The 27,704-nt window shown below is 34.1% G+C and overlaps 1 protein-coding gene across 1 annotated transcript in view; it reads left to right on the top strand.

Annotated features, from left to right (window-relative positions):
• LOC134841540 (gastrin/cholecystokinin type B receptor-like) overlaps positions 1–26,764 on the top strand; it is a 72,285-nt gene extending 45,521 nt beyond the window's left edge. The window contains exons 3-5 of the mRNA XM_063857569.1: positions 1,905–2,317; positions 15,443–15,645; positions 26,108–26,764. Of these exons, the coding sequence (XP_063713639.1) occupies positions 1,905–2,317; positions 15,443–15,645; positions 26,108–26,285 (794 nt within the window). The 3' untranslated portion in view covers positions 26,286–26,764. The remainder of the gene's footprint in view (positions 1–1,904; positions 2,318–15,442; positions 15,646–26,107) is intronic.
• The last annotated feature ends 940 nt before the right edge of the window (positions 26,765–27,704 follow it).

The raw sequence follows: 27,704 nt of genomic DNA, 5'->3' as shown, positions 1-27,704 counted from the left end.
AAGTTTGAAACGTGAAAAATTTGTGTTTAATAAAAGTTTTTGAGGTTTTGATTGTAGGCTCCCATAACTTTCTTTGTTGAGCGGTGTAAGAGGCTTTTTTCCTATAAATTGCTCATTAGTTGACTTGATAAATTTAACGTAATTCTAAATTATCTAAAAGAAGCCAAAATGACCCATTTTTGAGCTGAAATGTTGATTGGGAATGAAATAAATTGTACCATTTTAATTCTGGTGATTTTCTCAACAGCTAATCTTCACTTTTTGTCTAATCTTCACCCAATTTGAGTAAAAACCGTTTATATTTTCCGCTTTTGTACGTTTTGTCACCATCTAAATTATCCGGACAAAACAAACAAAAGTGGAAAAATTAAAAATATATAAAAAAATGTTTCAAAAAATCATAATTTTTCCCACTTTCGAAGAAAATGACGGAAAATTTTTGCTGATAGTGGTTTTTTCTCCATACTATTTTGACTTTTTAACTAGCCATTTTTGACCAAATTTTTTTTTCTCATCCAAAATTTATCGTTGTTTGAGCTCAAATTTTAAACATTTTTCGCCTGTGATCATTTTTTCTAAAGTTATGCAGTTTTTTGGAAATTGCCAATTTGGAGAACTCGGGACAATTAACGCGCAAAATATATAGTACCAATAACACGTAAGCGGCTATTAAATTCGCTCATAACTCGTTTCAAATTAAAATGAGGCAGGACAAATTAAAATAGACGCTAAGAACATCACTTTTACTCGGCATAACGTGTGGGGAACTTTTCAAAAAATCCAAAAAAAAAAAACTTTTTTGGAAATTGTATCAGTTTTTTAACCTGACGCCTTCAGGTCTTATTTCAAAAGCATTGCAGGGCATTCTGAAAATTCAGGGTTTTGCCCTGATACGAGCAGTCTTGTTTGAAATTAAAACTTTTTATGTTGGTTGGAAATAGAAATTGAAACACCATCGATGATCTATCGGAAACCTTGTTGATCTTTCAAATTTTTGGTTTATCAGTTTTCCGTCATCCTAGTTTCGATCATATCTGAGCATATCTGAAAGACCTAACTTCATATTTGTGACCTGACTTCTTCTGATGTCATAAAAAATATCAGTTTACTTTTGCATTACTTTTGTAGAAGAAAACCAACACAGACGACAAAAGGCACTTCGTTGCAACTTTGGGCTATGCAATTTTTTTTTCAAAGCTATATATATATAGACACTGAATTAACCAAATTTTTTGTAGAAAAAAGCTATGCTGAGTTTGAACGTTTTTCGGCTTATTTCTGTGGAAAATTTTTATAGTGGGTTTTGATTAAAAGTTGCTCTTCTTTTCCTTCATTGAGTATTGAGACCGATTTGCCTCTAAAGGTTGAGACTAGTCGGCCAAAAATGAATGTCGTTCAAAAGTACCAAGAAGTTCCTCTTTCTACGAAGAGTTGAATGAATAGTAAGGAAAACGCCTCCGATTTAGTCGTTAGACGTTACTTAAGTCAAGGATTTGTTAGGGGTGCATCTGTTGTACCATTTTACGCATCCATTTTTGGCTGAACGACTCTAATGTTTTTCTAAAACAGCTTTGAGGCCAGAATATACTAAATTTGAGACTTGGAAAACCTCCAAAAGTTCTCTGAAAATGGTAGTTTAGCTCAATTTTGCAAAAAAAGTGGCTCTAAAATCTTTGTCTGAACTGGGTCTCTTGGCATTTCAGGAAAACTCTGAGAAATCTTACCCAAAATTCGAAAAACTACATTTCGAAATTAAAAAAAAAATTGAACCCTCAAAAATTCCTAAACACACCCCCTAAACTAAGTTCTGCAATTTTTGTAATCTTTTCTTTTTATGTTTCTTTTCATATTGTTTCCTTTCCACCATTACAGTTTTTACTTGACCCGCGTGACTTCTTTTTTAGATCACGTGACCAAATTCGGGGACGGATTGTTTGTCTTGGACCTGTCCCTCTTCTACACGACACCCTTTGTTCTCTCCTCCATCTGCTACTGGCGAATCATTCGGGCACTCCGAGCTCGGGCCAGGATGTTCGCCCTCGGAACTATTCACGGGTTCAACCCGAAAGCCTCCACTCGACAAACGAGAGGCGATCCCGCTCAGAAACCACTGAAAATGAACACCTGTAGTACTTCACTACAGATGGTCCAGAAACGACGGAACATGAATGACGTTGTCGCGAAGATGGAGATTGCAAAGCAGGAAATATCAACGTCGGTGTCGAATGCCACGACTGAAAACAAGGATAGAAGTAGAGAGACAACTGGAACTCTAAAAAGGGAACCTACACACCAGCACATGTCTGCAAATCGCAAGGTCACTTTAAAATGTTCAACCTTTTTTTCCTGCTTTTAACCTTGAACGTAGCTTTGGACGACGATCAATTTTGATCAGAAATAACTTTGTATTCGTTTAGAATTTCAAAAAAAAAGTCGAATGGGCTCGAGGTCTATTTCATATAAACACTCTTTCAGTCCTTATTTGCGCTATAATCGAAAAGTTTGGAAGCGAAATATGAGAGTAAAGTTTCTTAGAGTATTTGTTTTTGGTTTTAATCCAGGGGCGGATTTGAGAGGGGGGTGGATGTGGGTTTTGGCGGACGCTGCTTCCCTCAGGGATTCGACCCCATGCCGACCCAAAGAATCCCCATTTGTACTATTTTGAGATATCTATTTTGGTGAGGTACCCTAAAATTTTTCTAACGGTGCCTTTGGCGCCAATAAATACTAATTTTATTGGCAGAGGAAACAAATAGAGCATTATTTTGCAGTTTCAAAAATTAATGTTTTTAATTTTATTGGCAGAGGAAACAAATAGAGCATTATTTTGCAGTTTCAAAAATTAATGTTTTTAATTTTATTGGCAATCGTCAAGCATGAGTTTTACAAACGGTTAGAGTTGACTACCTTTTGTTGATTTTTGTATTAGGAGAAAAGGTACTTTTTAATCTTGTTTTTTTTTTAAAATTTGGCTCAATTTGCAATTAAGGGTCATACAGCAATACAGTTTGGAAGCACCATGGACATGCTACTACTTCGGCATGTTAATGAAGGAAGTTTTCAGAAAAAAAATATTTATCAGGGGAACTCGCCCAATCAATTAGTTAAACAGATTGCTCGTATCAAGATAAAACCCTGAATGTCTCGGCGGCTTTTTAAGGTCTATGGAGTATTGTTTGCTTGCCAAATAGCGTGTCTCAACTCAATTTTGAACAGTTTTAAACGGGTTAAATTTCAACTTACGCGTTAAAATCACAAAAAATATTGCGTGTTTGTAATCCCAAATTGGCAATTTTTAAACCCCAAAAACTTAACAAAAACTGTTCTTGATCACAGCTGAAAACTTGATATGATTTTGAGCTCAGGGCTCAATACTTTTTGGTTGATATCAAAATGTTCCGTCAAAATATGCTAGTTAAAAAGTCGAAACTATCTGGAGAAAAAAGCACTCGAGCAGAAACATGTCGTCAATTTCATCGAAAGTCGGAGTTATTATTAGTACTTGTTATTAATGTTAACGATTAAACAAAAAAATTAAAAGATAATTACAAATAATAATCTTGTGTCTCCATTTTTAATAGACTGTTTTTATTAGTGATCGGTTTAATTGAAACTATTTCTCCCTCAATTCTTTTTAACTTCTGAAACAAATGACGATGTAAAAAGGGATGTTGCGTAATGCAATTTTTGCGTAGCGAGCATTTTCTACAGTTTAGTAAGTGATCTAACTTTTTGATTTAAAAATTTAAAAAGAAGGGGACAGAAAAATGGAAACAGGAATTCGAAGAATGTTGTGCAACTCGCTAGTTTCAATGGTTGGAATGAGGAATATCATGGGAAACTCCTCTTTGTTCCGACTTTCAAAAAGAAACGGTAATTTATGCTTGAGGTGAATTTTTATTCAGTCAATTTTTGTCTCGAAAAAAATTTTTTGAAAAAATATATATCCTATTGAAGATTATGATTAACAAAACTCAAATACAAAAATATATCTTGTCTCGATCTTTTTTGCACAGTTCTGAGAAATTGAAAATAGCCAATTTTGCCAAGCTCTGGACTAATTTATGCGTGCTTTGTAGATTTTATTCATAATCTTGAAAACTTAACGCGAATTATTTATGAATGGAAAATAATCCCGCACAACATAATTAATCCAAAAACAAATGAGGCTAGCTAATCGGTCGCATTAATTTCGTACGACCCAAGTTTTCAGACTTGATCTTTGGTATGTCCAAAACTTATGGTTTGTTATTTTTTTCTTTTCCCAAAATTTATTCGATATGGATTAAGAGGCAGTCAGAACATTCAGGGTTATGCCCTGTTATACGAGCAGCCTTGTTACCTTTTTTAAAAAAATTAATTGTAATTTAAAGAGTCTTTATAGTAATTTTAAGCACCTTGAGAAACGGTGGTATTGTAGCGTTCTGTATAGCTTCAAAAAAGCAGTGAAACCTGAATTTCGTTGCGCTCCATTAACGTCTCTTGATGATAATGGAAAAAGAATATCACAACTAAGAAAAAAATCTATATAAAACATGGCATTACGTTCAATATCGGTGATATAAAAAATCAAGCGATGATGCAGTCGTTTTGCAAATGGGACAGAACCGAATCTCCAACTGATTATTTTTTGAACCGTAAGTTTTGATTTTCCATCATCGGTTCTGCCATCATAAGACCTTGAAAGAGTGAAGCCAAATTCAAGCTCTGCTGCTTCCTTGGAGCCATGCAAACTTTTTATAAAACCACCGTTTTTAAGGGCTTAAAATTAGAGATGAAGATTTTTGATTATCTCTAAGAGGAGACTTGCATGCGATTCTATAATCCAAGTATTAAAAAAAAGAAACAACTGCCCTACATCCTTCGCAATTACTGGTTCTATTGTATGTCTCTTTTTGGTTTTTTGTTTTGAAAATGATTAGAGCCCTATAAAAATTGTAGAATGGGCACATCACACAAAAATTGTATTATAAGGCATCAATTTTGAGTCTATCTGCTTCAGAGGTTAACCCAAAAAAGCAACAAAAAAGTTCTTCATGATTGGAGGCATCTTCGTAACAATACGGTCATTAAAATTCGAGATATAATGTGGGACTTTTAGTGAACGGATATTATTTAATTTCTGAATTTTTTCCACTTGATCCTTGTGCCTCGTTAGTGATGGAGCCCAGCAATTATTTGAATTCCGTTCAAATCGCCCGTGCCCTGCAATTTGCAAGGTGAGTTCTTGCAAGTGAGTCGCAACATAATGGGCGCGGGATAGGTCTTCGCCTTGTCAACTTAGCAAAACTAACTTCCCGAGTTGACCTCCATAGATCGAAAATGCTAATCATACAATTTCATACACTTTGTCTATGGAAAATTGCTAGTCATACAAATTTCAAACATTTTTGCAAAATGAGTTTAATCGAATTTCAAAGGTATTTTATAGTTGTTTTGGTATCGAAATTGGTATCTCTTCATAAAAAAAGGGAAAAAAATGGTATGAAAAAAAATGCTAACCATACAATTTCCATATATGGAAATTGTATAATTAGAATTTTCTTTAAAATTTTTTTTTGTGAAAAAAAAGCTTTGATCAATCAATTCAACTGCTGGCAAAACATTTAAGCGTTTTTTGGGCTGCTACGACTGAAAAATTCCTCTTTCTTTTGTATGACATGTTTTTGTATGCCTTGATCAATGTCTGGTAATTTAAAAATTCAAATTTTAGAAATAATCATCTTTGAAAATTATTGCCAAAATTTTAAAAGTTCATTACTTTCGTTATATTATTTGTCTGAGACAGTAGTAACACATGTCAAGATGTTTCCAATGCATTTTTTATGCGAGACGGCCAAACCGTTGGTTACTACGTTTGAGTAATCAAGGTTTATGTCATTTGTGTTCGGTTACGATGACAACCGAAAAATTTTGAGAAATTAAAATGTAAAAAATCAATATTTTTGGTTTATGGAAAAATGCTAGTCATATAATTTCCATATATGAAAAAAATACTAATCATAGACCTTTCATGCAATTTTCTGTACGTATGGAATTGTATGGAAAGTGTATGATTAGCATTTTTCCATATATGGAAACTGTATGACTAGTACTTTTGGTCATCCCGGGTTACAGGTTACGGCACCGGGCTGATTAAATGAAACTAGTCATAATATGCTGAAGCAATAAAATTTCTATGGTGCTTCCTATTTGTAATATTATAGGACCTTTAAGTGAGAATCGAGCCATTAAAAAGCAAAAATCATGAGAGTTTAAGCATACAATTTCCTAAAGACCAAAAATCAAGGCTAATTTAAAGCTGTTGTAAACATCGAACCTGGAGATTGCCAGTAGCTAGAAAATTTCAGTTCTTGAAACTAAAAATTAAAGCTCCATTTAGAGTTTCTATCGCTTACATGTGAACTCGAAAAATGACAACTCATGAAAATGAGGTAAAACTTAGTCGCTCTGAAGTGTCTTGCATGTTCGGTCATTTTGAAACAAGCAACGATTTGACAATTTAACAAAATATTAGCACCTCTGATTGGTGTGTTGCTAGCTCAACAACAAGGTACGAAATTAAACATAAACAAAAGCCGGTTATCGGCGACCTAAAATCAAGACGTGTTGTTCACAGTTGTCGCTTATTTCGAGTTTTTGCGGTGCCAGTGCCATGTATTGAGCCAGCACCTAAAAAGTTTCGGTCTCAAAACGACAGAAGAAAAACAGTTACAAAATAAGCATTTAAAACAAACAAACAAACAAACAAACAAAAGAATTCTTAAATGATAGGGGTTGCTGAAGGAGCAAACGCAATTTAGAAACAGTAAGATTGATTTTTTTTGCATGCGATAAAGCAATAATTTTCACCTATTGACAGAGGGTAGATATTCTCTTGACACATGGAAGAATTAAATGATGTAACAATTTTTTACCAATCAGGTTTGTTAAAAAGTTGTAACAATTGTAGATTTGATAAAACTATTTCGAAAATGGTTTTGCTCCCATTCTTTTGCATTCGGCAGCCCCTATCTTTTAATGATTTTCTTAAGAAAAAGTTTCATGAGCTGCTAATTACAAAATTTTCTGATATTGCTTATTATTATAGTCCTCACCCCGTGCGCCAATAAAAATAAAGCGTCCAAGCAGTGACATTTTCCAATCAAAACTTATTAAATCCTATCAAAAGCGCAAACCAAATTTTCAATTTTCAAAATCCCAAAACAAAACTTTTTCATGTTATAATGATGCCAGGAAATTGTTTCCTCGAAAAAGATCATTTGAACAAAAACTTGTAAGACAAAAATTCTAATATTGGAAGTTCCTTTGTTTTTCAATCCAAAGGGAAATCCAGCGTCAAACTTTTTATTTGTTTCCTACCTTATGACAGCAAAGAAATTACAAAACGTGATAATAAGTATAGAAGACAAACAAGCATTGGTAATAGAAAGCAGAGAGCTTTTTGATCCGTTTCCCAATTGTACTTTGATTATATGTGCACTAGCTAATAAGACTTTTGGGCATTTTTTTTCGTTTTCACCTGAAAAGCTCGTTTTCTTTCCAATTTTGACTTTTATTCATGAAAAATTCATGAAAAGTCTTTTGTGAAAAATTCATTCATTTTTTTGTAATTTTTGAGCCGTCTTTTCTTATAAATGAGTTTCGTTTGAAAAATACGTGTATTACTCTCAATTTTTTGCAAACAACTTTAAAATAGACTTTTTTTGTAATTGCCAAGACATTCGAACATGAATGAAAAATGAGCCACGTTTTAATTTTACCTGTCAAAACCCTTGTTGTTCAACCCTAGTATCAAAGCAGGTTTGCAAATACTTTACAAACTTTTTCTTGATTGTAAAAAATCATTTAAGAATAGAGTAAAAAAACGTTTCGTATTTAAAGTTAATTTTTTTTTTAGCAAAACTATTTCACAAATTTTGATTTTCATGAGTAGCTTAAATGAATAGAAAATTATGAAAGTAAAATTGACCACGCTAAGCTTATCAGTGACAGCAAGCTTATTATTTTCGCTTTTGATAATAAAATCTGCTATTTTTACAAGTACAAAAAGATCTGTACAAAAAAATCTGCTATTAAGTACAAAAAATCTGCTAATAAGTACAAAAAGATAGATTTCGTTCCTTGTAATAAATCAATTATGGCAAATAAGCTTCGTTCAACCGATTTGGAACGATTTATAAGACGGATTAAATCTTGCTTACGCGTTAATAGCGCGAATTATATTGCGCGTTAATTGTCCCAAATTGGTCAAAATGGCCGAAATAGCAATCTTTAAACCCTCATAATTTTACGAAAAATGATCACAGGTGAAATATTTTTTCAAATTTAAGCTCAGGTCAACAATTCTTTTTGAATGATATAAAAAATTTCCGTCAAAATTGGCTAGTTAAAAAGTCGAAATTTGTCTGAAGAAAAAAAACCCACCCCGAGCACAAATATTCCGTTACTTTCCTATCGAAAGTCGGAACAATAACATGAACGTGAAATAAGGCTTTTTATTAAATTGGATGAACAAATTTTGTGGAAGTAAAATGCATATGATCATTTCAACAAGCGAAGTGTATAATTTTTATGACACTTATGAGCGATGCTTAAAATGGTAACTTCCCAAATGGCATAATTCCCAAATAGCATAAAAATTAATTTTTTCCCAAATGGCATAAGTTTTCAGTGGCAATTCATGGCAATTCAAATGTTTTCTATCAATTTCTAGTTCTAACTTTTTGTCAGGAACGAAAACATGTGCACAAGATTTAGAATAAATTGCTTCCAAACAAATGTTAAGTGACTATTTTGTCAGTAAAATTGACCTCGCTAAGCTTATCAGTAACAGCAAGCTTATTCTTTTCGCTTTTGATAACAAAATCTGCTATTTTTTCAAGATAAAATGTCAATCAATATTTGAATTGACAACTTGATTAATTTTCTCACATTGTTCACGAAAAAAGTTTTTCTAGATTTTTCTAATGCAACTGTTGCATGAAATTTATGCTATTTGGGAATGTTTTCATTTTTATGCCATTTGGGAATTATGCCATTTGAGACGTAATCCTTAAAATATCCAAAATAATTTTTCATTCATGATTTTGAAAAATTACAAATTATCAAATTATGTAAAAAAATAGTATAAAGTAGAACAATTTTTCTTCACAATCAGATTGGTTTTTTAGAGAAACTTATTACTGTTCAACTCATGTTTCGGAAAAAGTCAAAAATTACTAATTTTCTTATTCACTAATCTGGCTGTGCTGCAGATTATTCATTGTTCAAAAGATATTCATGTGCATCACGAATAACCTATACGCATTTTGGTGTGAACTTTGCTTCCAAGCTCTTGAATTAAAAAACATTTTCGATTAAAAAAAGTTATTTTCGACACGTGGTTCCCACTTCGAATGTGTGTTCAAATCCATATTAAGCAGTTTGAAACTCGGCTTAGAAAAACAGAACTTTCGACTTTGTTCCAACCATTTAATTTGTAGTTTTATGATAAAATCGTTTCTACCGTTATTTAAATTTTTTGCTCTGTTCAGAATAAGTTGCCTCAAAAATTTCAATTTTTAAGAAAAAATTTTCGTAAAATTGTGTTGCCTGATGATAAATCCGGAGTTGATTTGGCTTCATCAAAATTTATTTGAAGTTGAAGATATAGTTTTATATTTTCAGACTGAAACCAGAAGGTCACTTCACTTGTTCGCCTCGCAATAAATATCGATTTTCGGCCCATTTTTTTTTGAAATTAAACATACAAAAGAAGCCCTGTATTTTCCTTTTTGTTGCAGTGACTTTTTCTCTTTTTTGTACACGGAGAGACGAAGCGCCCCTTGTTTCAGCAATAAGCTCTTCTTTTTCTGATAACTGATAATGGCAAGCAAATTTCCACTCGGACAAAATTTTTAACAGGAGTTGTGTCGCCAAAAATATACTTCACCAAAAATATAAAGGAAGTCGAATTGCGAAAAAGAAAATCGAATAAATTCTATATGAGATGCAGAAAAAGAAGTCAATTAATTTTATTTTTTACCTAATTATTTGTTGAAGTAATTAAAATGCGACTAAAATTTTGTACAACAAAATTCATCACAAATCAAAATCTTTCTGAAAGCTTATAATGCAGTCTCATTTGTCCTCTTCTCTCCTCTCCTCTCCCCTCCCCCCGAAAAAAGCGGTCAATCTAAGACAGCATCATGACTGACGCATTTTCTAATGCTTTTCAAAACAAAATTGAGCAACAGTCGGCTATTTTTGATTTAATTGGACTTTTGGTAAATTAGTAGAACGCTTTTTAGACTTCAAGTGGTTATTTAAAGGGCTGCGAATTTTTCTCAAATCATTGTTTGAACAATCAGAATGGTTAATTACGGCATTGTTATTCAGCCGCAACTTCTTTTCAGTAATAAGCTTGGGAAGGTTTTTTTATTCAGACAAATTTCGACTTTTTAACTAGCCATTTCTGACGAAATTTGTTCATATCATTCAAACTTTATTGTTGTTTTGATATTAAATTTGAAAAGATGTTTTTAACTGTGATCTATTTTTCTAAAGTTACGGAGGTTTAAAGACTGCCATTTAGACCAATTTGGGACAATTAACGCGCGATATATTTAAGTAAGGGATAATTAAGCGGAGATTCAACCTGTCTTAGAAATCGTCCTAAATTGGGTCAAGGAAGCTTATTTGCCAGAAATTGTTTGCTACTAGGAGCAAAATCTATCACTTAGTACTTTATATGTAGTGTGGCAGAGGTTTTTCACAAAAAATCTCAAATTAAAAAAAAAAAAATTTTTTACATTGAATTTTTTCAAGTTCTTACTGCTCCATAGAACTTGAAAGGTAGTCGGAACATTCAAGGTTTCGTTCTGATACGAGCCGTTTTGTCTGCTTTTGAACACGCTAGCTGGATTAGGTGAAAAAGAATGTCGACTTTGAATATCACTATCAAGTATCACTATTCAAAGTCAGTTTACTTTGTAAGAAACATTTTATAAAATTTTACAGGATTTGTTTTTTTGCGGCAATTTTGAAATGAAGCGCTCCAGAATGCAGTGAATAAAGATACCTTATTGTTCCGACTTTTGATACGAAAGTAACGGAATATTTTTGCTCTGGGTTGGTTTTTTTATTCTTCAGACAAATTTCGACTTTTTAACTAGCTATTTTTGACGGAATTTTTTTATATCATTCAAAAGGTATTGTTGTCCTGAGCTTAAATTTGAAAAGATATTTCACCTGAGATTTTTTTTCGTTAAGTTATGGCGGTTTAAGGATTGCCATTTTGGTCAATTTGGGACAGTTAACGCGCGATATATTTCGCACTATTAACGCGTAAGCGGTGATTTAATCCGTCTTATAAACCGTTCCAAATTGGCTGAAAGAAAGCTTGTTTGCCATAATTGACTTGTTACAATGGGCGAAATTTAATCTTTTTTACTCTATATGGCGTGTGGGGGGATGATTTCAAAAAAATTCAAATCTTAGAATTTTTTTTTTTCATTTCATTTTATTAGATTTAATTTTTTAAATATTATTACTGCTCCATAAACCTTAAAAGGCAGTCGGAACATTCAGGGTTATGCTTTGATACGAGCAGTCTTGTTATTCCTTGAATTTTTTTATGTAAGTTAAATGTTTTAAAACTTCGCATAAATTTTCGCTAAGATTGAAATATATTCAAAAACGTATTTCTTCTAAACCATCACCCAAGCGGTATTAAAGGGGGGATGATTAAAGGAGAAAATATTGGACCCCCTCAACAAACAAAGGGTGTCCCTTTAAAATTTTTGTAAGGACATCCATTTTTGGCTGACCAAATTTTCGGCGCAAATATATTCTAATTTTGAAGGGGAGCGCGCGCCAAAAAACGCAATCTTTCAGTCAAAACTTTCCAAAAAGTGCTTAAAAACACCTTTTTTGACCTGTTTTTTTTTCTCAAAAATTTGCCTGAAGCGCTAAATTTTAGACTAAAAAGGTTTTTATAGTGCTCTTGGATCGCTCGGAGAGTCACTTTGGCTCACCTAGAAAAAAAAAGTTCGACCTAGATCCGCCCAGGCCGCGCCCACGCTATGCAAATTACGAAGTGGTATAATTCTTTAGAATTTCGAGGGGTGGCTTTTTTATTCATTTTTCAAAACTTTGGTACCTCGGGTGATTGATCTTTTTGAGCTGCCTGCGCCCAGCCTGGTGTGCACACCACTATAATAACCTGCCAGGAGTCTCTTTATACTGATCGTTTTATAACTTACACGCGTACAAACACCCTGTCACTTTTTTCGAAAGTCAGAAAGAAGCCAAAGAAAAAGAACCAAGTCGTTTAATTCAAAATTGTGAAAAACGATTGATATCTTTCTTCAAAATTTAAAAATAAATTCATGAATTGAAAAAATTTTTTTGAAAATGTATTGAAAAAGAATCCTCACATTGTTTGCAAAAACTCATTAGCGTGATATGCTTTTCTGGAATGAAACTTAATTGCTAAAAAATACTATTCTAATTGCCTCGAAATGAAGTGATCTATTTCTAATAATAACTGACCTCAAATATAACTCTTATCAATTATTTCGTCTGATAGCTCGTAAAACTAGTTTGTGAAAATAACAACTTATCATCAAATATGTTTGAAGCAATTTAAAGTTATTTGTCTAGCTAAATGGGCTCTATGAAATCTGAATTGACAAAAATTTAAAATAATTTTTTGCTCTTCGTAAATTAAGCGATTTTTAGAATAAAAAAATGTGTTTTTTGATCCGAAGAAACAATTTAAAAAAAAACAACTAATAATCACAGATGTTTTTTGTTAAACCTTCAGTTAGGCAGGCGGGCTGGGCATAGTCGACAGAACTTCAGAGCGAAGTAGTTTTTGAAGTGTAAAAAATGTTTAAAAAATTTTGAAATGTAAAAAATGAAGAAAAACATGGGTTCAGGATACATAAAAACGTCGGCTTCACTCATCATTTGTTTATTCAAGGACTTTCTATCATTTTGATGAACAAAATGATTTTTTAAGATCCTTAAAAAATAATGCAATATATGTAGCATTATTGTTCCGGATTTTGTAGCGAAAGTAACGGACCATTTGTGCTCGGGGTGATTTATTTTTCTTCAGACAAACTTCGACTTCCTAACTAGCCATTTTTGACGGAATTTTTGAAGGTCATTCAAAAAAAATTGTTGTCCTGTGCTGAAAATTTGAAAATTTTTTTTACCTGTGATCATTTTTTGTAAAGTTATTGGGGCTTGAATTGTTCCAAATTGGTTAAAGGAAGCTTATTTGTTACTAGGAGCGAAATTCATCACTTTCTCAAAGTTTAAAATCTCAAAGTTTAAATGTTCGTTTTATTTGATTACATTTGCTTTTTTCGTGTTATTACTGCTCCATAGACTTTAAGAGGCATTCAGAACATTCAGGGCTTCGCCCTGATACGAGCAGTCTTGTTCATTTATTCAAAAAGTTTATTATTTTAACAGACTGGAATAACTCTATGACAGATTTTGTTTATAAACAACTATTTTAATGTGCTACATTTTGTAATTATTATTCAATTCTAATCAAAATTAGCAACAATCTCATAAAAATGAAACCAGTTTAGATTGAAGTCTCGTCGCCATATCGTCCTTGACACAATTGGCAGTTAAAGAATTGCTTACACTAGTATGAGTTTGACCGCAAATTTGCCACGCAGGTTCATGTTTTACGCAATTTGTTAATTCTGATAAAAAACACTTGGTCTCTGAGTGATTGTTTTTCTGGCTTATCAATTTAAGCTGAAGTTTTTATTTCGGTTTATACATTTCTGGTTTATAATTTACCTGGAGAAAAACTATTTTGTTTCGTTTGCTTTACAGTCTGGCCTCAATTCACTGTCTGGATCAAACCGGTCTCTTTTCTTTGGCTGTACAGTGCCGAAACTAAATCGCTGTTAAACAGTGCCAAAAAAAACAAATAATTTATATCAAATTGGCGAAAGATGAGAAAACCGAATTGTTTAGTTTAATTGATGCCGCATGTTTAAGAAACGCCAAGCTCGGCGTAATAAGTGTCGCTGAACAAATAAATAGTTCATCAGTTTTCAAACGTTTTTCTCGGTTTAGCTCCAAAGCAAAGCAGTATTTACGCAGAATTGCAAACATTTCACACACGGATTTCAAGTTTTTCAAATATTATCATTTTAGGCACTGCTGAACATATATCATTTTCAGCACTGTTGTACTTCGACACTGTTGAGCACCCCCAATATTCTTTTTCCTTTTTTCGCCTGAACATAATAACCTGCGTTAAAAATGCTAATTCAATTTACAAACTTTGAAGCAATTTATTTTGTTTTCATTAGTTTTCAGCATTTATAATGAAAAACGAACAAGACTGCTCGAAAGGAGTGTTTCGATTGCCTTTAACCTGTGTGATTAGTGGTTGTTTTAAAAAATGGACAAAAATTTCAAAAAAACGAAAAAGTGGCGCATTTTTAAGGCTGTTTTTTTTTCTAAATCATCCTCTCGCACGCTAAATGTAGTACCGAGGGTTCTTTTTCCTTTTCCCCCACCTGTAATTTTTTATAATTAAAATTACTGTTCGCATTGTCCGATTGTCATGAAAATTGACATGCTAATGAATTAGGCTATGACAAACATATTTGGTCTTCATAGTTAACCTTGTAAAATTACTCGTTAGATTATAATATTGATGCTCATATGAGGTGGGGGTGGGGGGTCGAGGGGGGAGGAAAAAGAGCCGTACCAAGTAATATATATTTTTTTCAAATTAATTAGTCTCAAACAGCAATATATTAAATAGACCAAATTGGGTGTTTCAATTCAATTTAGAATGGTTTCTAAAACAGACTGTATCTGCGCGTAAGAGTTAATAGCACGAATTGTATGGCGCGATAGTTATCTCAAACTGGCCAAATTGGCAATCCTTAAACCCCTATATTTTCACGAAAAAAGATCACAGTTTAAATATCTTTTTAAATTTGAGCTCAGAGTAACAATGCTTATTAGATGACATAAACAACTAAGTCATAAATTCCCAATTAAAAAGTCGAATTTTGTTTGGAGAAAAACAAATCACCCCGAGCACAAATTAGTAGTCACTTTTAGGAAAGTCGGAAAAATAAATCACATAAGAGTGATGAACTGCTATCAAATAACTATGTACAACAAATTGAAGCTCTTTTTCAGTCCCCTCCACCTTTCAAGTTCAATTTTGAAAAGTTTATTTAACGTTGTCACAAGGCAATGAAGTTTGGCGTGGTGAACAAATCGACAACTGTGAACAGATTTGTTTCTCATACTTTACAGAGTAACATCACGCATTTAGTCGTAATAACACAAAAAAAAACATAAAACTCGGTATTTTGAAAGGGGGGAACTGGAAAAGAGCCCAAGTTGAGTTGAAAAAAATCAGCAAAACAATGAAGAATAAATTGGGTTGTGGTTGTTCTAGGTGACGCGTCTCATGTTTATGATCATGCTCTCATTCATCCTGCTCCTGTCCCCCCACCGACTGTGGAATTTGGCCAGCTTCTTCTGTCCCAAATTGACCTCTTTCACAACGAACCAGCTGGTGATCCAGATAGCCAGCATAATCTACATCTGCAACAGTATCGTCAACCCCCTCATTTGCTGCTTCGCTTCTGATCTTTACAGGTTAGTTTTTTACGACCAATGTTTCGAAGTCTCTCGACCCATATTGGGTATGTTTCGACTGTGCTCGAACTATGGGCTCTTTTTCGTTCCCCCCACCGGCAAATTTTTAGAATTAAATGTTACTGTTTGCATTGTCCAATTGTCATGACAATTGACATGCAGATAAACTAGGCCATGACAAACATATTTAAGCTTAATAATCAACTTTGTAAAACTACTCGTTAGACCATAAAATTGATGCTCGTCAGAGGTGGGGGAGGGGGGGAGGCCGAGGAAAAAGAGCCGACTTATGTTTCGACTCTCTCGACCACAATCGGGTATGTTTCGACTTTGTGCTCGACCTAAAATTGCTTTTCGACCGCGGATTTTCAGTCACAAAACTGTACCTGCTCGGCTTTCAAAGTCGAAACATAAGTCGAGCACCTCGACCCGTTTCGCTTGCGTCAAGGACCGAATGCTCAAAAATGATGTCAGCCAATAAGAATTCAGTATTCATAAATTCGAAGGAAAAAGCGATAGTCTTTTTGGACAGTTTAAAGGGCGTCGATTGACTGAGAATTTTCTCACATTCGGTCCTTGGTGAATAAGAATAGCCATTTTTTTGCATAAATGGTTAAAAAAAATTTAGAATTGGCATGTTTTGACCAGAGGAGAGCTTAAAGATGTTTTAAACAGTGCTGAAACAAGTACGTTTTTTGAGAGGGTTTTGTTGTTGTACATGACTAGAAAGAGTTTGGGTTGAACATTGAGCCCGCAAATTGAAGACTTTAAGCAGACTACATGATAAGCTAAATCAATCAAATTCAAACTTCCAAGTTTTGAAACAAATCCGCTTTTGAGGCCTGGTTACGATACTATCAAAAAATCTTGACAATCGGAAAAAAATATGGGTTTAAGCAATCTGCATCCAGTTTTAACCATTATTAGACCATTTATTATAATTCATTAGCCATATTTCTAAGAAAAAAAATTAAGAAATTATCTTCTACAAACAATCATTTATCAACTATACTCACTCCTTTCAGTAAATTTTATAATCTTCTATAGAACATTCTAATCCCGCACAATAGAATTTTTTTCCATCAAATTTTCAAAATGATTATAATCAGTTATAATATATTCTCTTTATCTCGTTAATATTCATTTTTTATGACAATTATTTCATTTCAGTCAAATAAAATCGATTTTAGTCGGTTTTAATCCCCGTTTTTTGTTTCTTTGTTTTCAATTTTGCATCTAAATTGCTTTTAATTTACGTTTTTCACAGAAATTAGCTTATATGAGTTTTGGAAAATCATTTTCATCAGTTTGTAAACCAATTCTAACCATAAAGCGTTTTTTCTTCATTTTTTCTCGATTTTTTTTTCATGATGAGCAACCAAGTTTCATGATTCTTTTCACCTTAATCGAGAATCTTTCAATTAATTTGATGAAATTTCTATGTAATTTTTTTTTTCGTGGTAAGACTTTGCGATCAGATGAACCAAAAAGTGACAAGACATCCCATGAATGGAGATTTTGTCATCGACAGCAACGTTCTAATCCATAATGAGGTATCTTTTTGATCAGATCAAATTTTTTAAAAAGATATCACAATCGATTGCCACAATTTTAAGAGATCCATTATAAAAACTAGAATTAGTTATAAATGATTATAAAAAATTGAAAACGAAAATGGAAAAATGTCATGATTTTAATTGATAATAAAATGCTTTCAATATATTGGTAACATTGATATTGGTATTAGTGGATTTAGGGTAATGGGCGCTGCGACGCTTGCGATCTTCCTAGCCGATTCGAACCCTACGATCTAAGGGTTTCTCCCTTCGGTAGTATTTACGACATCTTTTTTGCTTGACCAAAATCCTTTTTGTCCGAAAATTTTCTCAAAAGGCTTTTGGCCCCAATATATACTGGTTTTGAAAACGCAATGTTTTGGTCAAAAAAAACGCAATGTATTTGTCTGAAAATTTTCTCAAAAGGCTTTTGGCCCCAATATATACTGGTTTTGAAAACGCAATGTTTTGGTCAAAAAAAAATCAATCCCATCGACCTATAAAACAAAAGATCGACAAAATTTTCGAAAATTTGTTCAAAAATACGCATACGCCCCCCCACTCGAGAAAATCCTAGATCCGCCCCTGGGTATTGGTAAATTCGATCTATTTTAGTTTAATTTTTTCAGTTTAATTGAGTGAAAATACATAAAAAATTCGAGATGTGTTTCCGTACCAAACAAGGACGACCTGAGAAAAAATACTTTCGAGTGAAATTTCAGCTGATGATTATTTTGATCCTGCCGAGCGACGCTAACTAATTGATATAAAATCCGTTGATATTTTTCCCATGTGTGAATTGAACGTGGCCGAATTTCAAATTTGTTGTTTTGATACTTAGCGTTGAGGCAAAAAAATCAGGCAAAAAAACCGTTGCCATGGCGTTGCCATATTAATTCAGTTTTGGTAAAAACAATAATTAGACAATGTTTTATCGTGGGAAATATTGTCAATAATTAGGTTTCAAGAAACATCCCGAAAAAAAATAAAAAAAGCCAATTTCCGGAAAAAATAATTGGATCTTTTTAACAATTTACTTACAATGGTACGTACAAACGAATCCCCCCTCCTATAAGGAACTAGTTTAGTTTAATGGTTAAGCATATGAGAATTTTGTAGCTAGTAACGAAAAAAGTATACTCCCCCTCCCCCCCTCCCCCATTGCAATAGAGGGCGGGTGTAAGTAGTTACACGAGCCCCCTAATAAAAGATATCAGATCCAGACCATTCTTATTATTTAAATACATTTGATTGAAAAGTGGAATCCGACGCAGTTCAATTTCGTAATTATCTTGAAAATTTTCAAAACCCGAGCCGTGATGCTGGTACCGGTACATCGCCTCCGGTATGCGTAAAAAAAGTCAGATGATGGGAAATGCACTGATTAGCTGATATTTTGTACCAGCTTCCTCCCCCCCCCCCCATCCCCCCATCCCCCACCACTTCAAACGAAGATCAAGTTTATAGTTTAACTAGTGGTTTTACAAGGTTAAGTACGGAGACTAAATGTATTTGTCACGGCCTAAATAGTCTGCATGCGGATTTATGTAACAATCGGACAAGGCGAACAAACAATTTACTTTACAATTTACAACAAACAAAAAATACGTCTAAGGGAGGAAGGAAAAAGCCCATTGACCATTTTGCCGCAATTAATTGTTCTTGTATTGGTCTCTGCTAACTTGCAGTCAATCACTTGCAGTCATTCACTTGTGAAATTTTCATGACAAAAATTGAACCAAAATCCAATGAAAACCATTTTAATTCATTTTTTGACAGTTCAATCTTGGCATAAGCTGTTATTAATCCCAAAAATGCAGCACTTAATTTGAATACATTTATCCCTTATAAAGAGTGATCAATTTAGTAGTGGACCATTCAGGTACAAAAATGTACTCACATTTTGAGAAGCACTAAAAAAACATTTAAGCCGATCGAATTGTCCAAAAATTTCTTCCAACCACAACAAATGTTGACACGATTTTCGTTATGTGAAATGAAAAGTCCAGAAAGGGGACTGCTTTGAAAAAAAAACACTATTAATGAGCATCAGTTCAAGTAGCATAACTTATTGAATCATAAAAAAATGATCTCTAAGCTTTCAGACCTTGAATTGAATTGAATGTCTGAACACTTATTGATCTCAAGAATTGAAAACCAAGTATAGTCAGTCGATCAAAAAGCCAATTACGAACAAATTGTTTTCATTTTAAAAATGTCTAACATACTTTTCAAATGTCATAAACGAAAAACCCCAAAAAGGGCAAAAATTGCTCGCAGCTTTTTGTGTACGTGGTCTAACAGTAGTTAACTTGTCAGTTTATTTGTTGGTTCACCACTGACAAGTTTGTTGACCTAGAGCTATTTCATGCGACCAGGGGTGGATTTAGGGGGGACTAATGTTTTTAGTAGTCTAAAAATGATGGGTAGGCTATTAAAAAGAAACAGGCAACGGATGTTGCCCGAGAAATTCAACCGACTGGGAGTAAAGGGCGATCAAGATGAGCAGAGTCTGATACTGGAAAATTTTGCCCTAAAGCCGTCAAAAACTGCTTGCAATTTTGTTGCATGCAAACTGAAATCAATGGAATGGGAACCAATATGAAAAGTTATCAAGGAAGTTTTTGTACAATCTAAAAAATCGATTGGGGAGTTTTGTACAGCCTTCAGCGGGAACTCATAATCAGAACACAGACCAGTATCAACAAACATGCGCACGAGTGGTATCAGACGCTATTCAGTGTAGATTTTATCAGCAGCAGATGAATGACTGTATCACCCACATTGTTTGTTTTATTCAAAAGCGGAAAATGATGACTTCTGAAGGCTGCTGGTTGTCAACGTATATGATACCTTATTCGAAGGGACGAGCTAGTTTGAGCACTATCTGCAACGCGTACAACCAACCACTCAAATTGAGAACGATCAAACGCAAAAAAAAAATAGATTTCATAATCCTCTGTGTCGCGACTAACAATGACAGCATTATTGTGACACCTGTGTTGAGAAACGCAATGACATTGCAGGAGTGTGGAAACATGACAGCAGCAGGCAAAAAAAACGATTAGAGACAAAATGGTGGCCATGTGAAGAGACCTCTTAGGGGAAATTTAACGTGGATGACGACATCGAACAAACCCGTCTTGCCGACACAATCACATGATGGGTGGCTCAACTTAGTCAACGCCAGACTTACTTGGCGGGTTATTAAAGCCCTGAATAAATTTGTACGGTTATGCAATAGAAGGCCAAAAGAGTTGATGAGACTTTAAAAAAAAACAAGCGGAACAGAGCTAATGGAACTTTACAATGGCGCGAGTCAAGTTAGAATCGTGCGGTAAAACGATTCAGAGAAAGTGGCCAAGATCCATAGGGAGTCGAAAGCGGTTGAGAGGTTGCGTAACACCCTATTTGAACCTGAATCACACACAGCTAGCTAGAACGACCAGTGAAGAGTGTGTTCAGTGGAAACTGTCACATTTGAAAGCGGTTGACGGAGGCAATTTGAGAAAATACTATATCAATCAGTTTTTCAACGATCAATTTTTCAACAAATTTTTTATTTATCAGTTTTTTTAGCGAAAAACTTTTTAATTGGCCTTAAAGTTCAGTTAGAACATTTAGGGATTCGCGTTGATATAGGAGCAGTCTTTTAAAACATTTTTTTTGGAAACCTTCTCCACATTGTTCATAAACAAAATTGAGTACTAGAAACTCGAAACTTGCATAATTTGTATAATATTTAACTTTATGCCATTTGATTTTTTGCCATTGAGTAAGTCCTAAAAATGTCTTATTTAACATCTTATCAACCTAGTTGTCAACGATGAATCTTCTTGACAGAAAAATTAATCGGCGATTAATTGAAAAACCAAAAGAAACAGTCGGAACATTCTGGTCTTTGCCTTGATTTTTATCCACCTTCAATTCAAAGCAGTTAAAGTTCAAACTGATATTCAATAGTAATTGCTTTAATCTATTTCACGTATAATCTCATTTAACTTACGAAAAGCGTTCTCTCAAATTTCACTTTAAATTAAAATTGACTTACGCTGAACGAAAATGAAATGACTCTTTTTTTTGGACTCCAGATTTTTTTTACGCGGTACCATTATTGCAGCCGAAATTGGTCAGGCTCTAGTTGACTTGAAGCTAGAGATCAAGTGAGAGCTCGTCTTCATAAACAATCATTGCCATGGCGGGGGATCGAATAAGCGATTGAACAATCCGACTTATGATAGCCGAATCATTGATGAAAATTACTGAAAATCGACAAATGCAGTACAAAAAAAAATACCTCGAAAACTTCTGTAATCCGATTGGAGTTCAAAAGAGTGATGTACAATAATTTTCCGTATTTTCATACAGAGGCTCTGTCAAAATCTTCCGTTCAGAGCGTTACAGGGTGGAGGGTCTTAACTGCTTCCAAGTTGGATATTTCGGTCATCAGAATCAAATTTGTATAAGCAGCGCTAAGCAATTGAATCCAAATTAAACGATGGGTGTCCTATCTCTGTCTATATTTAGGAGGAGGATGGTAATTTTATCCTAATTTCTACTTCTTTAAACAAAATAAAACGTTTTCATTATTCACGGGGCTCAAAAAAGGATCATGGATGGTACAGGAGGCAACAAACGTCGTCCGTCTGCAATAATTTCAGTCAGTTTGCCTAATTTTATGAAAATTAATTTGTATTTGTTTGGAGCTTCTTAAAAACCGAACGGGATATTCATCAATCATCTTTTATATTAATTGATCCGAGATCAGAAATTTCAGACGGAGAAACATTTATCAAAAAAGCGACGCGGAGGGGGCGACGCAAGCGTTTGCAGCTTTGACAGCCAAAATCGTTTGTGTTTGATGGTTTCTAAAACTTCTAATTGCAAAATGGTCAAAATGTCTCCGACTGATTTAGTTGCCTGAAGAAATTGAGAATTGGATGAAGAGGAAACATTAACGGTTACGTGCAGAAGAGAACTCTTATATACGGGTCAACGAGCATACAAAGGAATCTAAACTGCTGTTCAATTGGTTGAAGAATACTATGACGACTCTCGGTTTAAGTCGACCAATGGACGTGAGCGCGGCTTTGCGAAGATCACCAAGTCTAAATTTTGAATAGAACCTTACCCCCTGTTTTGTTTTCGTTTTGAACTCTTTTGATTTTAAAATAATTTCCAAAAAGTTGAGACTACAAAATAAAATATAATGAGCAAGCTTATAACTTTGAACTATATTCCACAAACTATATTCCACAAATCTTCCTTAGAGAATAAAGTTTCCCAAAAGGTTTCCGATTTCGTGCTTGAAAATAAATTTTAAACGTTTTGCAAAAGTTTTTGTAGGTTAGACACTTGTAAAAAATGTGTTGGGCTTTTTAAGATGCTCACTTTGATATAATTTGTTCATCAATTGATCCATTAAATTTATCGTAATTAGTGATTGACTAAAAGAAGCCAAAATGATCCATTTTTAAGGTAACATTTTTGTTCCGAAACTCGCGAAGTAAATTACACCATAACAGTAAAACTTCAAGCAAAATTGTTTCTCATCATTTTTTGTCTACTATCAATCCAATTTGAGAAGAACGCGTTCAAAGTACCATGTTTTGTTCCTTTCGGCTGGAAAAAAATATTTCAGCTCTCCATGCAAAAATTGATGTAGGGGATACCCTTGTAGAAAATGTGACGCAAAACCACGACGCATACCACCATCCTTGACGTCAGTTTTGACAAGATTGATAAAATTCCCAAATTGCTTGTCTTAATTAGATTTAAAATCACTTAGCGCGCTATAATTAAACACAATAAGAGCGCAATATATTGCGCGGTAACTCCCCGAAGCTTGGTCTAATTGCAATTGTTTTGACACCAATTAATGGTTGTACAACAAAAACGATCACTGGTGAAAAACTAATTTCGATTTGAGCTTAGAATAAAAAAAAATTCACATGTTCTGGAAAATTTTGGTGGACATGCAGAAGTACCAAAATGAAAAATCAGTCCCATTTGTATCAAACAAAAAACAAATTGCGCTAATAACAAAAACTTTCAGTTAGCCAAAGACAACTAAGCCAACTTATTTAAAACCTTGGCTTTAGGTCACCGGTGGGAGCACTACCCGCTCGTCGTCGCTTCGCGGCAATAACTGACTCTAACTTTCGTAAAAATGTCCTACCCTCTGTTGGCAAGCTCTCAAAATGTTGGTGCAACTGCGGTGGTTAATATTCTACCGTTTAGTTTTCTGCTGTTTGAACAGTAGAATAATAATTTAATAATTGGTTGGCTCACAATTGAGCAATCAGAAATCGAGTTGAATTATTTTGGTACAAATAGGACAGGTTGTTCATTTTGGAAAAAAAGAATCTCGGTACAAATGGGATTTCACTGAAATTTAAGGCTACGAGGCTTGAATAGGTTAGTCAAAATTGGGCTGAATAAAACAAAACGCGTCGTTTTATTTATCCTCCCCGGTAATCTATGAAAAGGAAAACTAAAAATTGTACTACAAAACTTGATTGACATTACTTAGAAACGCTGGCTAGTATTATGCCGCTTTTTTCCCGTTACCTCCCACCTGCGAAGCTTTACTAAATAACATACTGTTCACATTGTCCGATTGTTACAAAATTGATATGCAGACTAATTGAGCCTTGACAAAAATTTTTGGTCGCCACACTTACCTCGTAAAACTTCTCGTTTTATGATAAAACTGATGCTTGTCTGAGGTGAGTGGAAGAAAAAGAGCCGCCCGAAGTGATGTTCCATGGATAACATTTATGTTCACATTTATCCCTACACCTACACTGCCCCCTACCCCCACCTGCCCCTCTACGACAACCTACCCTCCACCTAAGCCCCCCTCCCCCAACCTGCCCATCACCTAACATAACCATCAATTTTATGATATAACGAGATGTTTTACGAGCTAAAGTATGAAGACCAAATATGTTTTTCATTACCTAATTTGTATGCATGCCAATTTTTGTTGCAATTGGACAATGTGCACAGTAAGATAACTATTAAATTTTCGCAGGTGGGCAGGAAACGGAAAAGAAAGTCTTAGTGGCATACTACTAGCCAGTTTTACTTAGTATTATGAATCAAGTTTTGAAATACAATTTTTTGTTTTCCTTTTCATCAAATAGCGGGGAACATAAATGAAACGACGCGTGTTGTTTTATTCAGACCAATTTTGACTAACGCATTTAAGCCTATTAGCCTTGAATTTTGGCGAAGTTCCATTTGCACCAAAAAAATCTGTTTGATATGTACCAAAACTACTCAGCTCGGTTTTTGATTGATCAATTGTTCTGATTGTTTTGATTGTTCAATATTTCTTAACATGATCGTTCTAAACATCATGAAAATGCCAATAACTTACAAGAAAGATCAAGAAATTGAAAAATTCTTCAAAAATTTTTAAGGGTTAATCATATTTTATGACTCTATGAGAAAATATTCGGCTTTAAGTATCTAGTTTTACTATTTGGCTTGAAGTCACGTCGGCTTGATGTCCGGCACCCGGTAAATGTAAGTAACAACAGTGACAGTAAAAATGAAACAAAATTTAGCGACTGCAACGTTCAAGTTTTGAACATTTGATTTCATGGTTTTGGAAAAACCAAGCTCTTACTCATAAAAATCTATTATATTCCATTATAATATATTAAAATTAATTATTATCCATTATAATCTTTAATTATCGATTATAGTGGATTAAGTTGACTTCTTTTTAATTTATCTTAGAATCGATTATTAATCCATTATAATCAAGTCGCTTAAAATTTTATGGAGACAGACCATGAAAACCCATTATAATCAATTATTATTCATGGAATTTCATTGCATGCGCAGCTAAATAATTTAATTCATCTTAGCCTCAAACATATCATTTTCCTTGTTTTTTTCCCGACGTGTGCCGTTTTCCAATAAATTTTACAAACTTCAATCAAAGCTTCAATAGTGTTTTGATTTTGCGTTTATTCCCCATTTTGGTAATTTTCAAGTTAATTTAAGGCTTTGAGTATCAGTCGTGCATGAGTTACATCGATCCAAAGTTGGTATACACTTTTTCGTCCCCCCGCGAACTGAAATTCCTGATTATTCACTAAGCAGTTTTTCAGGTCTCATTTCTGTTGTTAGTAGATTTGCAGATTTGCAGTTATTATTTTTTATCTGAAAGTAAGATCTAAAATAAAAAATTTTCAGATCTGAAAAAAATTGCATGAAAAAAGAATTTTTAGATCGGAAATTAAATCCGAAGTTACCCACTATCAAAGTATAATATATGCAATTCGAGCAAACAGTTTAAATGGCAACGTCACTTTATTCAAATACCTTTAGATTATTTAGCGATCAAACAAAGCTTCCGAATAATTAAACAACCTGTTTTCTATTTACATTTGTGGTCTACCTATTCCAGAATTTTTTTTCAAAAATTTTTAATAAAAACCCATCAAACTTTCGTTTTCATGCTATTTTCGAGTTTCTCGCAGTTTTAGGGAAACATCTTACTCCGATAGGAGACTTTCCGAGTAGCTGATAATATCTAGCAGAAATTCATAAAAACTGAACTTCAATAACACAATAGAGGCGCCGCAGCGTTTTTCAAATCTTATAAAAATGAAAAAAAATTCAAATCTGAAATTAAATCTGAAATAACACATTTTTAAAGCATATCTAAGGGTTGTTTTAACATTCATAATGCATTTCAAATGTGAAACTTAGATATGAAAAACCTAACTTGAGATCTTTCTTAAAACATCTGCCGACTCAGTACGGGAAGGGTTTTTCATACGAGATCTCAATGGAGAACCGTTGTCGAGCTCCTGTTTAAGACTTCTAAACAAATGCTCGACCCCCCCCCCCACCTCCTACAAATTAATTTTGACAACTGACTTTAGACAACATCTGGTGGCGATGTACACTCGGAGACCGAAGAGGAGTGTCCCGGGAAACTCGCAGGTGATCACCGCTTCGACCAAATTGCAGCTGGCCAACAGACTAGCCCGAAACAACAGCGAGGCCAGACGGAATGGGACAGTACGCAAAGACACTCTACTGGTTTCTTCACAAATTTGAAGTAGAAAACTGCTGAAATTTCAACCAAGCTCCATTGCAAAGACTAATTTTATAAGAAAAGTTATGGGAATCAAACATTCAAGTAGCCTATTATTCTATAAGACAATGTGAGTAAAATTTTTGGAAGTAAAATTTCATAGGGGATAGGGAAGGAAACGGAGCCTACGGCTGCTCGTTTTGAAATGGAAAAATTCAAATGATGATTGCAGTGATTTTTGAACGAATGACACAGACTATCGGGGAAATTATGAATCCTGAAATCTTATACCTCTAAACTCACATGAATTTGAAACATATGTTCCAACAGGGGGAGCCATTCCCTCAAAATAGCTCCAAAAAGGGGTCAATTCCCTGAATAATGTGGTAAATCCTCCACCCCTTTTCTAAATACTGTAGAGACCCAGTTTTGACAAGTTTTCTGAGCTGCAAACAAATTTTTGAAAATATAATTGAAAGAATAATAACTCAAGAGAAGTTAAGGGCGCATAACTTCTCTAAAGTCACTCTCCTTGGAAGCGCAATTTTTTGGACAATATTTTTCAAAAAACTTTCCAAAAAATCGTTTTTGCCCGTTATGTTTTCAAAAATTAGTATGCAGCTCAGACGGTCTGTCAATCAAAATCAAGGGCGGATCTAGGATTTTCTCGAGGGGGGGGGGGGGGGGGGGGAGTTCGGATTTTCAAAAAATTTTCGAGCACTTTGATGGCCTTTTTTTTCAGGTCGACTAAATTGATTTTCGGAGCTCTCCTAAAGCACTAAAAAGAAAGGGTCGAATCCCCCTGCCCCCCCCCCTAAATCCTCTCGGGTCAAAATTGCGTCTTTTTAGTATTTTGGGATAGATCAAAAAATCAATTTGATTGACCTAAGAAAGGCCAGCAAAATTTTCATTTTTTTTAAACTTCCCCATCGAGAAAAAACTAGTCCACCCTTGTAATGAATTATTCAAACCATATGCTATGAAACTTTGGTTTTGATTGGTACAAATGTTCAGTCTTACTTTTATGCAATCTAAATGGATGATGCAATGTATCTCAATTGAGAAACATGAAACCTTTGGAAGCAGTTTGATTTTATGCTGTGTTTTATCTGTTCTAATGTTCAAACATATCTACAATATTATTTTTTAAAAACATCCGATCACTCGGTAAAAAAGTGCAGACAGAAATCGTCCTAGTAAAAAAATTGACAGCTTTGGCACAATTGTGGTTTTTTAAATTATCCGAGCAAAACAAAGCAGTTCCTGTCTCCGTGCTGGCAAGCTTGCAACACTTATTCTACCTACTTTGGGCTTAGTTTTTCCAAATTAACCGAGCAAAAAAATCGGCAACTAATTAATAAACAGTATAAAATTTAAATTACTCGGGACAAAAGGATTAGACTTGAAACTTACTACGCGTTGCTCTTAAATTGGTTTGACTT

This window comes from Symsagittifera roscoffensis, chromosome 3 (genome assembly GCF_963678635.1).
Source record: "Symsagittifera roscoffensis chromosome 3, txSymRosc1.1, whole genome shotgun sequence".
Classification (NCBI taxonomy): Eukaryota; Metazoa; Xenacoelomorpha; order Acoela; family Convolutidae; genus Symsagittifera; species Symsagittifera roscoffensis.
This window is presented reverse-complemented; position numbering and strand designations above follow the sequence as displayed.